At 39.0% G+C, this 17,823-nt stretch overlaps 1 protein-coding gene across 4 annotated transcripts in view; it reads right to left on the bottom strand.

The window, feature by feature from the left end:
• The window catches only part of EPHA3 (EPH receptor A3), a 216,107-nt gene continuing 199,438 nt past the window's right edge, over nt 1,155-17,823 (bottom strand). For all 4 annotated transcript variants that reach the window (XM_021401433.1, XM_021401442.1, XM_021401453.1 and 1 more), the window contains 2 exons: nt 6,387-6,542; nt 1,155-4,956 (listed from right to left, as the gene is read on the bottom strand). In XM_021401433.1, the coding sequence (XP_021257108.1) occupies nt 4,851-4,956; nt 6,387-6,542 (262 nt within the window). In that variant the 3' untranslated portion in view covers nt 1,155-4,850. The remainder of the gene's footprint in view (nt 4,957-6,386; nt 6,543-17,823) is intronic.

Here is a 17,823-nt window from a genome sequence, read left to right as displayed (position 1 = left end):
CGTACAAATGGGGAATTGCTGATCAGGCAGTGGTGGCTTGGAAAGGATCTGAGGAATTACAGAGGCTCAGAAAATGAAGGGAAGTGTGGATATTTATATTAACAGGAGCAGTATATGTAAGACAGCAGAAGTAATTGTCTGATTTCACTTGGCACTGCTTAGGCTTTTACTGGTTTAGATAACTACATCTGGACATCATCCTTAAGAAGGAATGCTACGTGGAAAAAAGTCACTTTGAAATTCTAAAAAAAAAAGTGTATCTATGTTTATGGAACTGATTATCAGCAATTTTTACATCCAGATTTGAGCAGTGACATGGCAGTGGGCTGGAAGACATTTTCTTGCTCTACTCCATTCATTTGAATGTATCCTACTGTTGTTCCAGAATTGGCTGCAAACACAAATACCATTTTACAATAAATGCAACTGTTATGTAAGCATTAATATCCACTGTGCCCTTTGGGATATAATGCAAACACAATGTACCAGATCATGCTAAAGGGACAGACACAAGTCAACCTAACACAAGTGCTGAAGTGAGACCTATTTGCGATGCAAACAGTTTGCACATAGCACAGATGAGACAGAGCTGCATCCCTGTCCTTCAAGTCTACAATCAAAATTCCCTCATTAGAATTTAAAATGACAAGGTATGTACCCACTGCAGCATGGCTTGAGGGACACTGGTGTTCAGAAGAAAAGGTGGCTGTTTAAAGTTAAGTCAAATTTTTGTCTGTATATTTTGGGTAGCTGCTTTTGGTGATTCACACTTCTACTGAAGATAACAAGACAAAATGCCCCCCAAAACATATGGCTCATCCATGTCCATATAATTTATCAACTTATACACTCCAGGACAGGTGTAGCATTCATTATTTTGTCCTGGTAAGCACAGTAACATACAAAAGCATGCAAAATCATTTATGGTACAGAAAGGCCTGTAACTTCACTCTTCAAGTAGTTTTAACTAGTTTTGGTGAACATTCATACCGCTTGTATGTTCCTGGGAAGATAATTCCTGAGATGCAAATTGATGTTGGCATTTTCAAAGACACTGCACTTCAGAGAATCATACAGAAGTAACTTGGTAGGGACACAACAAAACAGGAGCAAAATATTATCTAACACAGATACTCAGAGGCAAGAAATGATCATGGGGTTAAACTACTGTAAGTGGTGGGCTTTTTTATTTTGTTGAAAATTACATCTTTTACTGGATTTAACATAGTTATAAGATGAAAAGAGGTCCACTGGCAAGGGAAGAAAAAATGCAGAAGTTTGGAAATAGTTGACACAACTAAAATAAATGACAGCTTTTTCAGTATCCCATAGGCAGGCTGTAGTAGACGATGTTTTCCTGTATCCATGGAGAAAGTAAAGTCTTTGACTGATGTAAGTCGGTTTAGCACAAATGCTGGTCTGTCTATTTAGAACCTGCACTACTTGCTTCTTTTAACAGATAATATAGGCAATATCTAGCTTTCACTCCGAACCCATGCTTTAACACTCAGAATTTATCCATATTTAATTACAATTTTATCACACTTTTCTAATCAAATAAATTTACTTTGTCTTCCAAGCAATCACCTCAGTATTCCAGTATGTAAAAAATACTTTCATTATGTTTATTATAAAAATATAAATGTTTCCACTACAAATCATTTTACATTAGTAAGAGGCCATCTACAATTGCACAATATATAAACTAAATGAGTAAGTAATGCTTTGAAATACAAGTTAAAGTAAATACATATTGCCAATCAAATCACATCTATACATTGCTTATTGAATGCTAAGTAACAGCACAAAACTAGATATGTTAACAGAAATAAATAAAATGGAAACTATATTTAAAGATACAAACCCAATAATATGATACGACATTTTATGAGCTGTTGCATTTTGCTTGATGTCGGTAATCAATGCAAGTCCTGTACAGGAAGATGGCCACACAAATTCTAGTATCTCTACTCCACAATGAAGAATTGTACACTGCTATGTATACATATGTACATGGGGAAAGGGAGTATAGGATGCTTGCAACAGAGGCCACTTACAGTACAAAATCAACTTTTGACAGGGAGAAAAAAACTAAATGTATTTTAAAACACTCTACTCCTAATAGCAAAGAAAAGCAAAAATGAGTTTCTTTTTTCCCAAGCATCAGTAAGATTTAATTTCTTATGCTGAGCATGCTCAAATAGTGGGCAAGGAACATGACATGGTACTATGAGAAGATTAGGAGTGGTTGGTGCTAAATTTTCAGTTATAATCTAAAACTCTAAGAACCAGCTCTGTGTTTTCAGGAGCATTTCAGAGGCCTCTTCCTCCCACCTCAGCCCATCCTCCCCTACTCTTCAGAATGAAGCTGAAGAGAAACGTCAGGAGAAATATGTTGGAAAACACTGTCCCCACACACACTGTCTGCAAATGGATTTTAGTGAACTTTTAAATTCACCAGGAATGTCTGATAGAGCAATCTTGAACTGAGCAAAAGAAAGATTCTGGGTGAACTAAGCAACTGAAAATACAGCTTTTGTATTTAGCATGCTGTATTTCACAATAGATTGTAGTACATAAGAAGTCTTCTTTGCATCATAAGTGCTTCCTTTTCTTTTTTTTTCCACTTTACATTTTTTATTTCAACTTACTTTAAAACTCCTTCACTTTTTCTTTCAGAAAACACTAAATATCATCCTGTGGGTGCATTTCAAATGCAATCCTTTACAGCACGCTCACTGCCCCTAACTCTGCTTCTATTTATTAATGTGTGATAAATGCTTTTGCTCTACATTTGGAAAGTCTTGGACCCAATAAAAACAATTTATAAGCTGATTCAGCCACACAAATCCCAGGAACTGATTTTTCCCTTATTTATGTGCCCTGTGCTACAAGGAGCTTCAAAAACCAGACCAACACTACAAAGAAAAGTAGACAACAAGGTTAACTGCACAGCAGAAGGTGGCATGCCACACACAAGTCTGCCTCGCCTCCAGTCTTGGACTGCCAGTGACTCACTGTTACTCATTAGAATCAGGTTTAAATTTAAAAATGGCAAGGTGGAAATCCAGGGGGGCATGAACAAACTGGCCTGTATGCAGCACTAGAAATGCTTCACACTGCGACTTAAAAACCTCATTTTCAGAGGAAAGAGCTGTGTCTGCTCAGAGCCAGGATTAACATACTCAGGAAATTAAGAGCTCACTACTGGGAAGATGCTGAAGATGGGGGAAGACTCTTATCCCCTCCTTTAGGTTCCTTTTTCAACCAGGAAATGTGAATGGTCTCCCTAAATACCTTTTGGATGGAGTCTGTTGGTTTTGGTTATACTGGGACACCTACCAAAGCACACCCTTGCAAGTGCTGTGGTTTCTGGGCTCTCACATTGCCACACAACAGGCCATGAACTAATTTTTAGCCCTGTCAAGACTGAGGTGGCTCCAGCCATATTGAGTGGCAAACACAGGTGCCCAAGGAACCTGAACCAAAAAGCAAGGCCTCTGAAGGATCGCAGCATCTGGACAGAGGTCTTCAGGATCAGAATTAGGCAAAATTACAAGCCACACTCCCACTGCAGGAGCTTAAATCATCCTCTTCAACCATTCTTGGCTGCCTACATGGTAATACAACTCCCAGTTACCAGCACGGGGAGCAGAGCCCATGAGATGGAAGACAGAAATGCATAGTTCCTCAGCAAGCTCAAAAAGCACTCTCAGATCATGCAGGATACACTCTTACATTTGCTAGGCAAATCTCCCACCTGAACAGGATCTGAAGACAGCAGTCCTTTGCTGTATCTGACATGAAATCAGGCCTTTGGGAAGCAAAGGAAATACATGTGGTTGGCCAGGCCAGGTATTGATCTGGAGATCAATGGACATGCAATTCTGCCAGAATTCAAGCCCAGGTTAAAAAATCACTCACTGCAAAGGAAAGAAATCTCAGCAAGTCCCGATGCTTTGCCTAGGGTTGGAGCTATAAAAAAGACCATCTTTCTTTCCTTCTATACTTTCTATATGATGTTGTGAGTGTGAAATAATCAAGTAAGTAACCCTCACACAATTTGTCAGGTTAAAACAATGAAGTTTTGATAACATTTGGCACTTGTCAATAATACAGCCAGGTTAAGGTATTTAAGCATAAATATAAACAATAATGGAAAAAAAACAAAGGAAATAAATAAGTCTTTTAAGAATTAAGACTTTTTTTTTTCTATTTAAATGAACACAATTAGGGAAGCTAACATAATGGTGAAAATCTTTTGCCAACTAACTCAGTCACTACAAATTTAATTTCTGTATTCGTTTCTTAAGCTCAAATAGCATGTTACAAAGACATTATAGTAAATACGGCCAGACAGGTTGTGAGGTATAGTCCTCTATTTTCCTTGCTTTTAAAGAAATAAAATACCTGTTACAGATCTCTTCTGTATAAAAATACTGTAAGTCTTTCTTTCTTCTTGTTTGCTGTATAGATCAAATACACAGCTTTTGTCCTTGGGTTTTTCGTGTTATTCAGTCACTTAATATTCAAATGGCTCTAGATTTTAGTATCATTGTTTTTTACTTGGAAGGATTTTTTACATATTTTTTTTCTTTTGAAATTTACTATCTGCATTAACAGTCATTTAAGAGCACCCACCCTTTAGGATTAACAGATAGAAAACAAGTTCGCTCCTATTTTTAAGGCATTTATACTCAATATTCGAGTGTCTTAGTGGGTTTGAAATTTCAACCATTATGTTTCCAAAACTGTTGCAAAGTGATAAACCATGCCGTTTATCAGCCATCGTTTTTGCCCTTTGATGCAACTTTTCTTTTTTCTGTCCTCAACGATGCCATTTTGGTACCTTACACAGGGACAGGGCTGTTCTTCGTATGAGTTTCTAGAGTTTTGATACTGCTAACAATCTTCTTTTGAGGTCCCACAACTGTAACACCGATTTTCTTCATGTCACTGGAAAAAAAAAGAGAACATGCACTAGATGAGTGAGCATCCTGCCTCTGTGCTTCCTAGAGCTGATGTGAGCAGAGAGCAATCAACTCGCTCATCTTATACAGATGCACTGGATGAGCCTCCAGGTACAGGAATGCTGCTGAAACAAATCCTGGTACGAAGAATACTGAGAGCCATTGTTTGAAGACAGCAGGAGGCTGCAAAAAAATGTAAAAACTCATTTAGCCCTGCTGTGTTTGCTTACCTGCAAGAATGGACAATGAAGCAGTGTTTGCCAGTGGTGTACACACAGGGGGCTACTTCTGGGCCAGCTGCAATCTTAAGCCCCTCGACCATCCCCCTATCAATATGATTATTCTTCCCGACCAGTGGACATTTTGACTTTATGTGCCAAGCCATCTGAACAGTTGTCTCATCCTCAGAATCAGCACCATGCCTAAACTTCTCGTGCCTACTGCCATTATCACTCCTTGTTTCTTCAGGCAGCTCATTCTCTTTGTTCATTGTGCAATACAGAAGCAGTTTAACACTTGCCAAGGGCTCATTAAACAGTTGCTCGCAGGAAACTGGGCATTCCTGGAGGATTTCTACACTGTCCCCAAAGGGTAATTGTCATAAAAACCCATTATCAGCCTTTTTATAGTTGCAATAATACACTAATTAATGGCATTGATGTGTTTAATTATCAGCCCTGCAGCTGTTGGCTACTTCTTCATAACTGGTCTTGTATCCAGTGAGCCCAATGGGGAGTCAAGATTTTCTTGTACAGTAAGTTCATAATTGTACTTGATACCTTTTCAGGTGCAAAGAGAACACCACCATACTCTTCCTTGTCACACTGCATTTTAATGTATGAACTTTCAAGTTTTAAACTTTCAAGCTTTAAACTTTCAAGCTTTAAACTTTCAAGCTTAGAATGATTAACTGTCAAAATGGAAGGCAGGAGGGAGTTCGGCCCCTAAGTAGCTATTAGCATGTAGGAGGAAAGCAGCTACATAGTGCTTGCTCTGTGGCACACGGGTTGATGGAATATGGGATGGGCAAAAAAGGCACACATGACAGCTGTGGGGAAACCACAGATACAGGCAGATTATTAACAACCACAAAACAACTACTAAACTGTGAGTGAAGGCAACAAATGCTCTTATACCAAACTACGCACAGTCCTGCCATATCTGAAGAAACTGGAATTTCCTTGACATTAGTGAGAAAGAGTTATGGGATAGTGGCCTTCACGTAATCAGCACAGGTTTCCTTCATGTGTATTACAACTACTACAGTAAGCTACATTTTTTTCCATTAAACATAATATTATTTTAGCTAAAAAAAAAAAGGAAGCTGACTATTAAAATGCTACTCTTATGCTTATGTTTAAATGTGAACCTCTAGCTCTAACCAGTGATGAAAGGCTGTGGTTATTTTGAACTTACTCTGTGGAAATCTTGGCTATTGTATCACAGGAGCTGTACTCCACACCCGTGAAAATGCCTTTGCATTGGCCTGTTCGAAAACCATTGAGCCAATCACCTGTCGTGCGGAAGGCTGAAATGTCAATGTTACTTTGGTCCAGGAGAAGATTTGATGGCCTGAAATGAAGAATAATATGGTGAAAGTTATGGATCAGACATGAATATGGATTCATTTTGTGTCTAAACTTATCATTTGCATCAGTCGGAGCTCCCAGGCTACATGCAGTTTTTGGCTTATCTGTAGAATTTATCTGCCACCGAGGCCACATATATTCACGCTGACAGCTTTGACAAACACTGTGCAGTCACCTTGCTTAAGAGCACCAGCTTCTCAAGCCCTGGTTTCAAATCACCGATGCATCACAAGTTCATGGAGCACAATATTACACTACAATTTAATGTGTTTAAGTATTAGCAAAGACAAGCCTAATTTAGAGTATATTTATGTGATTCACTTAGTCCCAGACAATATACTAGTCACTACAATGATGCACACTCTAAACTTCAAGTTCAGTGTTTTGGCAGAAGTTACACATATCAAATGTTTGTAGTATTGCAGCCCTCCAAAAACTCCTAGGTGGTGCTATTAAGGTAGAACCATATAAAATAAGACACTAGTGGCATACACATTGTATCAATTCTAAAAATCAGACAGTAAGTGAATTGAGACAATTGCAGCCACACGAGACCTGTATTCTTCAGTTTGTAGTTTGAGATTGTGCTCATCCTAAGGATGAAACTGGCATAAGAATATAATATAAATAATCTGAAAGTGTGAACTGAATCATCACCTGCCTTTGAAATGAGGTTGGTGCTCATGAAGGATGTTAAACTGAACTAATTTACTTCCATGTTCATTACTTAGAAAACAATTAAAAAATCAATAAGAAACAAAATAAAATCAAGGAATCAAACAAAACTCATCTCCACATTTCCTTGCCCATTTAAGCCATTTTCCAGAAGTTTCATTCTACCTAGAAGCTATTGAGATGAAAAAATACTTCTGAAAATAAAAAGATAAAATATGTAATTTTTTCAACAGGGAGAAATTATGGTAGCCAAACTTGCAAGCTGCATATTGCATATGGTGCAAGAGTTGTTCCTAAATTGATCCAGAATTCCTTTTCAGTCTGGTAGGAGGATTCCTGTTTTCACAGTTTTGAGAGTATACGATGGCATTGAGGTTTAAAATAATTTCCAGCCCAGCAGCTATGCCCAGATAGCATTCTGTACCATTTGTTGCAGTCCACGGAGAGAGAAATGCATTTCTAAGCAGAAGATTTGTCCACTCTGAAAAAACGCCTTCCAGGAAGGCTGCTTGGATGAGACACCCTGCTCTTGTCCTCAGCAGTCAATCAATCCTCACTGACCTGCTCTCTTCCTGGTAGCACAGGAAGCCCCTGAAAAGCAATTTCTGCAAGATGTCCCACTAATTCCAATTACCTTTCTCTCTCAGTGATAATTAGGACAATAGTGGCTTACTCAATTAGTCAGATGTTATTATACTAATCAACTCTATTTCTACAGTTTTTCCTCCACTGAAAAGTATATACTCATACCACGCATCTTTTTTGTTCTCATTCAGAAAAGTGTGCATACCATTTCAAGATAAGTACCTTATGGGTGTCTGCATCAGTCTTAAACCCAAGCATGCGTTTGGCTGTGATTTCAGGATGGTGATACTCACAGGCATAGGAGGCTTACTTAGAGGTCATCCAAAGCAGCTCTCTTTGAAACTTTACAGCCCATTTGTTCCCTAGTTGTGGTTTTTTTATTTGTTTGTATGTTTGTTTTTTTTTTTCCCTGTGACCTTAGTGACATCATCTGAAATACAATTTGACTACAACAGTTAAATCCATCTGAAATTACTTCTGTCACTGGAAAATAGTGAAAATGAGAGTTGATTAGACTAACACAATCATCTGAAGATCATGATGCTGCATTGTAACTGGTCGGTTACAGTTACTGGTGCTAGAGAACTGATCTGGACTTCAGAATACCCTCTTCACTCACAACCTTAAGCCATCTCTCATCGCTGAAATAAAGGCAAATGGAGAGTTTGTAAAGGACCCCAGAGAGAGCCAAATGTTCGAACACCAGTAAATTTAAACTCCCTTACGAAGCCTAGAAAATCCAAACAAAACTTTTTAATCCCAAATCAAGTCCTTACTAAGTTCCACCAAGATCAGTAGCTCTGGAATAGCATACTCCTGGCAGTCGATCTGCTTTGCACTTTGATCAAGAAATACCACATCACTGAAACCTAGACTTTTACCTCTTACCTTGGATGAATAACAGAATTATAGAATCACCAAGGTTGGAAAAGACCACCAAGATCATCTGGCCCAAGCGTCCACCTATCACCAATATCTCCCACTAAACCATGTCCCTCAGTACCACATCTAAATGTTTCTTGAACACCTCCAGGAACAGTGACTCCACCACCTCCCTGGGCAGCCTGTTCCAGCTCCTGACCACTCTCTCAGAGGAAAAAAAAAACAACAGTGCAGCTTTGCTATACAGCAGTTATTGGAATTGACTACCTATAAAACAGCACCTTTACTCTTGACATTATGCCAATCTCTATCAACCAGCTGATTTCTTTCAAGACCAGGGAAAGATTTTAATACTTTCTTCCATTCTGGGAAGAAAGAGGACACACCTGAAGAGCTTATCAGGTGCTTGAAAATTGTAACTTGCAAATCACAACTGGACATGCTTCTGCAGATTGAGCACCAGTCTTCAGCAGGTCTCAGGGCATGGATGCAGCTGCCCAAGCTCTTTTGCCCACTCTTTTTTGTCTGGATCCCAGCAAGACAGGCTCTGCTGCCTCTGCAAGGGACTTTGGAGGTACCACTGATTCCAACTGCAGACTTCACTCCCACTGGGAGGAAACGTGGTGACAGAAGACACCAGAAGCCTGCCCTGGTTTAAACAGACTCCAGCTTAAGGCTCAGGTGGGAAAATCAAGCTATTTTTATCCAGTAGCTGTACAGCCCGAATCTCCTCAACTACTGTTTGTCCCACAAAGAGCCAATACTTTTTATTTATAGATTTCTGGGTATAGCGTCTGGTATCCCAAGACATTTATTAAGAGTATTTATGAAGTGTACTTAATGATAAAGCATGGAGATTTTTTTTCCAGTCTAGTACGTCTTTTCAACTTAAATCTATTAAAATAAGGACTGACTCAAGAATCACTAATGAAAAAAAAAAAGGCATAAACAAGCTGAGATAGAACAGTTCTCTAGGATTAGGAATTAGAGTGGCCTGGAAGAGCTTTTATGTTTATTACTTGGATCAAAGTATCATCAGGACAAAAAATATGACCTAATTTTAATGTAAGTGACCTCAGAATAACCAGCACTGTAAAGTATCATTTTTCTCCTTGTAGGATTCCAAACCAAAATTAGTTACTTTCCTCCTCAGAGAGGACATCTGGGCAGTTTATCAATGAACTGGAATTTGTCTCACAGCAAACAGCCTGTGATGTCTCCTCGCATGCGTCAAGGGAAAGCTGGGCTTTCAGAGCATCTGCACTCATTGACGTTTTTTCCCCCCTGACCCAGCCCCTAGACAGAAGGTCTGAACATGAAATTTATGGGCTGGGTGATGTGCACCATGAGCTCACACTTTACCAGACAAATTAGATGGGTTGCAATCCGTGCAGCTGTAAACGACGTCCTGCAGGGTTCCACCTGATCTTTTACAGCTTTTCATAAATCAGTACCTACTAGCTTCAGAAGAGAGTCATTAAAAAGAAATCATGGAAATTACATGTTTGCTCAGGGGAAGTGAAATAGAACATTTCCCTCTGTCTTGTTGTTTAATTCCTTCCTCTTCAAAAAAAAAATATCTTTTTATTTTGTTTCTTTGACCAACTATGATACCCCATTGCATTATCTTTCAACAGAACAAGATAGGAAGGCTTTCCATCCCATCCATCTTCATCGTGTGCTCGTCTATGGAGTTGTATTCACTGACACATGGTACTCTGACAAAAGTCAGTCTGACTTAGGTTAGAGAGACAAATTTAACACTGAGATGCCAGTTACAAAATGCCCTGCTGCTGAAAGCATTCTCTGGATGTGCCCATTATGTAAGCAGTTGGAATTAACCTTTGAGTCATCCGCAGTAGCAAGGAGAGCTACAGTTTGTTATCATTAGCACAGTTTTTTGTCACAACGTGGGGAAACGTTTGTTGTGCCAAGTAACAGTGACAGTGACTGCAGAAAACAACATTAGAAGCCCTCCGGATACAGCACGATAGCCTTGTCTCTGGTCAGCTGCTGTCTGATGAGAAAAGGATACTTGAAAACTTCAGGAACCAAGATAAATGAAAACCAAATGATCAATGACTTCTTCTGCACAAAGGGTGGCATTCTGCAAACGCAGAGCAGAGATCTGCACACAGGATCCTAGACCTCCTCATGCAGTAGCCTCTCTCCTTCTGTTCCTTCCTCCAAACACCATAACCAACCTATAGTTTTTAAATCTGGACTTCCTCTTCCACAGTCAGGTTCATTTAAAGCAGGAAGTATGTAGAAGACAAAGTAATTTCCTGCGGCAAACTTTAGTTAATTATAAGCCGGTTTTGTAAAGTGAAATTGCTCCCTGGGAGGGAACCAGGCCTGGTTTGAACACAAATGCCACGTGCTTTATAATTACGGTAAGCTAAAATGCAGAGTTCTGGTCTAACAATTAGGATATTTCAATGTATCAATAACAACAGCAAAAATAACCCCCCCAAATGAACACCTAGCACAGAAAGCAGATTGTAGTTTTATCTTCTACAGCAAACAGAATCATAGGTATGCCAGTGTGACAACGGGAGACTAGTAAATAAATGACGTACTGAGTAGAAGTAGAGACCTTGTATTTACTTGGTTGTCCCTGGACCTTAAAGGTAAGAATCTCAGGAGTCCAGTCCCTCCTCTTCGTGCCCATTTTTGTAGTACTCTTAGCAAAATTGCAACTTAGACCCTAAAATAACTCTCAGGGTGGCACATTTGCTTTTCCAAGGGGGCTTCACATCACGTTTGCACTGTCTGACAGTAAGCAGGTTGTGAATCCTCTTTGAAGTCAAAGGAGAGCTGGAGGAATAAAGAGGGGTAATACAAATAATCATCGGGGAAAAGGATGCCGGTCGGTCAGCCTGCTGGCTTGTAGCAAAATGATGCATCTCTCTACAAGTCACAGTGGAATTATTTTCTAGCTGCACATTATCCACTGGCAAAAAACCTGCCACAGCTTCCTCTAGGAAGGACATAAAATTTCAGCTGCCCCAGATGTCAGCCCTCCAATCTCTCTGCCCCCCAGAAAAATGGTTTTAAGAGTCTTCTATCTTTTCAGCATCTGGTAAGGGTAATAAATCTGAAGTCTGGATGTATCAGTGCTCCTCTATTCACCTTTTCCCCACCAAAAACGGTGAAGACAGTGAAGGCAAAAACACCAGCATATTGCTGAGATTTCTTTCTCATAATACAGCCTAAGCTGTGCTTTTAAGCAGCCGAAATAATATCTCATGGCCATTTCCTGGTATTCATACAGGACCCTTAACAACAACCAGTCATTATTGTTCGGACAGTCTATGGGCTCTTTAATAGAGGGAGAGAAAAATGCCTTAGAGAGCTTTTAAAATGCTTTTCTGGCTCTTTGTATCTACCATTTACTTTATATGACTTGCCCTTGTATCTCTCATTTGGGTGCGCTGTGAATTTTGACAGACATCCACTACAGCACTCACTGGGTTGGACCGTGGCTTCGTGTGGTTCCTTTCTCCAGCACTTCCAGTGCAGCATTGCCATTAACACTAATGAGAGCTTCATGTTGTAAACCCATCGCATCAAGCTGAGAAGCACAGAGCAAAATCCCGCAGAAGCACAACCAACAGCAAATGCTCAAAATACAGCCCCACGCTGATCCATCCACATTTAAATTCTAACTTCACAACTCAGTCTGCTGTGAACTCGTGTCTGAGTTTCATCAACAATGTCAAGTTAGAAGTGCGGAAGTGCAAATAGATGTTTTTCTGTACATGTTAACAGCAAGCCCTCTCAATTTTTAATTTTGACGGAACAATGGTTCATTCATGTCTACCTCAGGCATGATATTAATGACTGTGGCAAAAAAAAAAAAAAAGTCAGGTGAAAATAGGTTCTCTGTCTCTAGCAAGCTAATTCACCCAAAGTTCCTAAAAATGTCTTCAGTTTAATACCTGAATTCCACACACAGCCCAAATTACTATTAGACATCAGCAACTACTATTTACCAGAATCTGTTATTTTTTCTGTGTGATTTGTGAAGTTTCCCCCATCCACAAATTCTGTGTTTGCTGTTTAACAGGCATTTGAAAGAGAGCTAGCACACTGGGGTTACACTGTTTGGATTCTTTCAGAGCAGGCAGTCTCCTTTTTAGATCAGTCTATATTGCTGCTGTTTTTTGAGTGGAGCTAAAAGTCCACATGTGGGCTGAACGCTGTTATGCAGCATTTGGCCAGACCCTGTTGGTTACATCTGGACAAGCACGGAGGCTAAACCCTCTCTGAAATGCTCAAAGTAAAACCGACAGCTTCTTCCTTCAGACTGATCATTCCTAAAAGGAAGAAGCAAGCAGCCAATATTACAGCAGGTCAGTGATACGCTTCAAGCATCTGAGACCATCTGACCTGAATGGCAAAAAAGGAGACTTTTAAACAAAAAGTTTAGCCAACGCAAATAGACTAAATTTTTGTTTTGACCTATTTGCTGCTCTGAGTTTAATTTTCACAAATTAACTATCAAGCTAGCCTAGTAGAGACTTTCCACAGAATCATCAGATTTTAAGTGGAACCAAGCTTTGTGAAAAACAAACTTCAAATTTTTAACTGCAAATGATGGCTCTGGATGATTGAGAGGAAACATTATGCTTCATATCAGTGAGAACACCACAACGAGGCCCAACAAAGCCAATTTTCAGTGGTGAACACTTGCAATCAACTACTCACAAATAACAAGTAGGCCAAAAACTGCCCAAGGAAATTATTCCAGTTAATAACTCAAGCAAGACTTCAAATTCAAGAAAATCAGGGTAGGGCTGTAAACAAGTTGTTAACACATTAAAGTATATATGAGGATTTATTCGTACACATTTTCCAACACTTTTGGGTTTTCATCAGAAAAACTAGCTGACCCTGACCTCTTACATTTCCTGGACTATATTAAAAGAATTTCAACTATGCTTTTTCTGAAAATAGCAAACTTTCTTGTATTTTTTTAGCTTGAGATATAACAATACTAGCAGATCTCATATTTTAAATACAGAACTTCTAATATGTACCATAAATGAAACTAAATCTACCCGCTAGGCTGAAGTGCAGCCAGAAATAATGCATTTATTGTTGGTTAATATTATTTTTCTTTTTCTAAGCAGTTACAGAGCGTTATGGATTTCTGAAAAATATAAACTTTGTTTATGGATGAAAACTTCCCCTCATCACAGAATTGAAACCTGGAAATTAAAGTAGGGTGTGAAGTTTGTTATAACAGTATAGGACATTTGGTAGTATGCCTCTGTGTCCCTGAGCAATGGCAGATTTCTCCTTGTTTTCAGTCAGGGCAATAAAGTTCCAGGGTCAGGGCCCTACACATTTTATAATTTACATATTTCCAAAGCCTCTAATTATGTTTTAAAGGCTTTTAAATACAAAGAATAATTTCTAGTTGTATATTATTATTTTAAAGTAAGAATAACCTGACCAAACTTTATGAAGTACCTCTGGATTGAGATCTGTATTGCAGAAATTTTAAGTTCTACCTACGATGTTGCATAGGAACACAGATAATGGTCTTCATTTTGAAATTAGCATAAATATAATTTAAATGTCTTTTTCATTTTGATAATGGTGTTATTTCTTTAGAAGTCTGCTTTCTTTCCATTTTTAGGCTCTGCTTTTCATGTTATATGCCTATTTAGATATCCTTTAATAAGCTGCAAATTAAAGGCAGACTTCTGCACATATTGTAATACGTAACATTAAATATGGTATCTGGAGCACGCTAGTGGATTAAGGTATTTGGATTTACAAAATAAAACTTTGCCTCAGAAGTTTCTATGTGCAAGAACAAAGATTCAGACTTTGAATCCTTTGAAAGTCTCTTAAACCCAAAGACTGACTGGAAGTTAGTGAGGTCGGCTGATGCCACAAGCAGTGACTGGGATGCAGAGAGAGGAGTCTTCAAAGTTCAAGACAGTCAGCTTTGCATCCTGTCTCTGTTGATGAAATTAAATGGCTTTACTGAAGCTTGATGGCTCTGCTGAACAATCTCTGTCTTTTTCATTTAAGTAACAGCTTTTTCTTCAAAGATCTAGGGCAAATTTGCTGATTAATCCTCTGGTGCAGAAGGTACTTTAAATTTTCTGACAGACAGGGATAGGACACTGGAAATAGATGATGTTTTGGCATTTTTCAGAATACAGTGAGGGCCAATTGCTTCTGAAAACCATCTGATAGCAGCATTTCCAAATTGGAAAACTGCTTCACAAATGCATTTCAAACCATACTACTGGCATTTCATGGGACAAAATTCACCAGATGATTTTACAAAACTACTTGTAAGTAGTAAGAAATGACAATTACTTTCTGTAGTAGATGTTTGAGCTAGATATGAACTCCTCTGAATTTACAAAGCAAAATAAGTTGCATTTTTCAGTGAAAATCTCATGAAAACATAAAAAAAATGTCAGCTGCTAAAACGGTCAGCAGCATTTTACAAAATAATTCTCTTTTTAGAAGACTATCAATTTCCTATTTTCTCCACTTGATGTGACACAAACTCTTGCCATTCTTGCTCTTAAATATAGCTATAAATAACACTAAAAACACACAGACAAAATGTTTACAGACCACTTAATAAATACCCTGAATTCTCAGGGCTTTTCCTCCCATTCTTTGCAAAATAATTTATTTCCTCCTGACCTAAATATACAGAAGCAAATTAATTATATGTCTGCATGGATTCCTTCCCAGTTTTGAAATCAAGCACAGATCTGGTAGAAATTCAGAATTTCTGAAAATCATGTTGGAATTAGAATATTTTTCAATTTTTTTTTTCAAATGATTTCTTGGCAGGGCCATGGACTAACTTGGTTATTCCTGTTTTATCAGGCTCCTCAAGACTAAGTGACTCAGTTGCACCTGCATCACAGATGTGAGGGTACACAGCACCACGTTCACTGCTGCAGCTAGAAGAAGGCTGCCACAGTACGTGGGCTACCTTAACCCTGTATTGGAACCATTACATCTAAGCATCACACAATCTTCCAACAACATAATTCACTTTGGGGCACAGAAATGGTTTAAATTTATTTCTAATTATAGATCATGTTTTAAATATGGCTTTTTCAAATGGCTACGTAAGCTTCTCATACAGTTACATTGCAACCCTTCAGCCATTATATACATATAAATATATGAGAAATGTTCTTTCAGAAACAAATCAGATAAAATAAGTAAAAAAAAATTGAAAAAAATAAAGACACTCAAAAACAGCATATACAAAATATTTTCAGTTGTGTGACTCTTGAGTTAGGTTTTTTCTACAAAAATAAATAAACTAATGATCCCTTGTAGATCACAGCTTTACCAACTGGTTAGCAGGTGGGTGAAGTGACTCTGTCTCTCCTATTCAAGTTAGAAAACTTTCCATCTGCTTTGTATCTGCATGAAATGTTCACAAATGTGAAGTAATACACAGTGGACTGAAAAATAATAAGCTCAAGAAGAAAAATAATAAAACTGATCAAAACTGGAAGAACTATGAACTCACTTCCACACTAAAGGTATCCAAACAACCTAAGGACTCTGTTATAAAAATGAACATAATGCTTAGAAAACAAGAAAGAACAGCAAGACATAAATCTAATAAAAATATCATGTGGTTATGCCTTAGGAAACTGCATGACTTGTACAACTCTGTGTGTACCACATTCTGCTTCTATGGCCCTTTACAGAGCTGGATAATTCAAGGCAGCCTGAGGGACAAAAAACACTGATGTGTCCAGTGCAGGTCTTGTTTAAAAGAACTCAAGGTGGCCACCTAATTAAAAGGACAAGAAAGCAATCAGCCATATTCTGTACTTTGCAAGGAACAGGAGAGGAATTTTCAACTGAATGAGAGATAAAGCACAACGTGAGGAAAGGTATCATGAAACATTTGCTGCGCTGAGATTACAAAAAGCTTTTGTTGAAGCAAGGTTCACAAGCACGTAGCGAGGTCTGCAAAGAGACAATCAATAAGGATAGAAACTTCCCCCCAGGTACCAAGAAATTATTAGATGCCATGGAGTGGCCAGAAGGGATAGAAAACTGAAAGGGAGTACAGAAGTGAAGGCTTTGACTCCTCTCCTATATTCCTCTGAGATATTACTATAAAATGTGCTGGGAATACAGCCTTGGCATCAGACACAGAGCTGAGCACATCCTTCAGGTGCAGTCAGTTAAAAGCAGCATACCAGAGGGCAGGGATATCGTGTGCACCTCCAGAAATGTGCTTTCAAATAAGATACAACATCACTATAACTGTTTTAAACACTGACTTGAAAATCTGCAAGAAGAGACTGGCTTTGCATGTGCAGCAGACATCATCAGGTTAAACAACTTTCCTGACCAAATACATTTTGAACACTTAAGAACATATGTTGCGCATAAAGCTCTACCATTCTACCAGTAGCAGCATAGACATGGGTAGAAGAGGGACCTCCATAATTTAGATTAATTGCTTATTGCGGGTGTGGAGAGAGGTGCAGTAGGAGTACTACAGCCTCAAACAACAACAGAGAGTAGCCGTTTGCACTGATGCAATCCCTCAGGCCCTGGGAGCTAGTTCACCTTGTGTGTCTCCTGCAGCCAGGCCTGTTTCTGCCCGGCTGCCAGCAGTGACATGAGAACGGCATGGATCATAGGCTGCATACTGACAGAGCAAGATGGAGAGACTGTGGAGCACATACTCCCTGAATGGCCACAGGCGGCTACCCAGAGGTGAGGGGCTTGGGCTGGCCCAGGGTCTGAAGCAGTCCCACCACAGTGTCTGTCATCAGCGAGTGAGGTGCTGCAGAGGAGGAGAGGGGATCAGCTGCTTGGGAAAGCAACAATGCAGTGCTCCAGAGCAGTACTCGGACTGAATGTGGGCCTCACTAGAGGGTATCAGCTTTTACTTGCTCTGAACTAGTAGCTGGAAACGACAGTTAATGCTGTTTTCCACTCCGCTGTGGTTCATCTGCCTCACTGGGAGGACAATAAACAGGGAACATTTTGCTTTTGTTTGAAATGCAAAATACACAGGCATCTGTTTATACAATCAAAACCCCAAACCAAAATATGATAGTCGTGATTCCCTGCTCTTCTAACCCAGCAGACCA

Source organism: Numida meleagris, chromosome 1 (genome assembly GCF_002078875.1).
Source record: "Numida meleagris isolate 19003 breed g44 Domestic line chromosome 1, NumMel1.0, whole genome shotgun sequence".
Taxonomy (NCBI): domain Eukaryota; kingdom Metazoa; phylum Chordata; class Aves; order Galliformes; family Numididae; genus Numida; species Numida meleagris.
The sequence above is the reverse complement of the archived record's forward strand: the minus strand, read 5'-3'. Positions and strand labels throughout refer to the sequence as shown.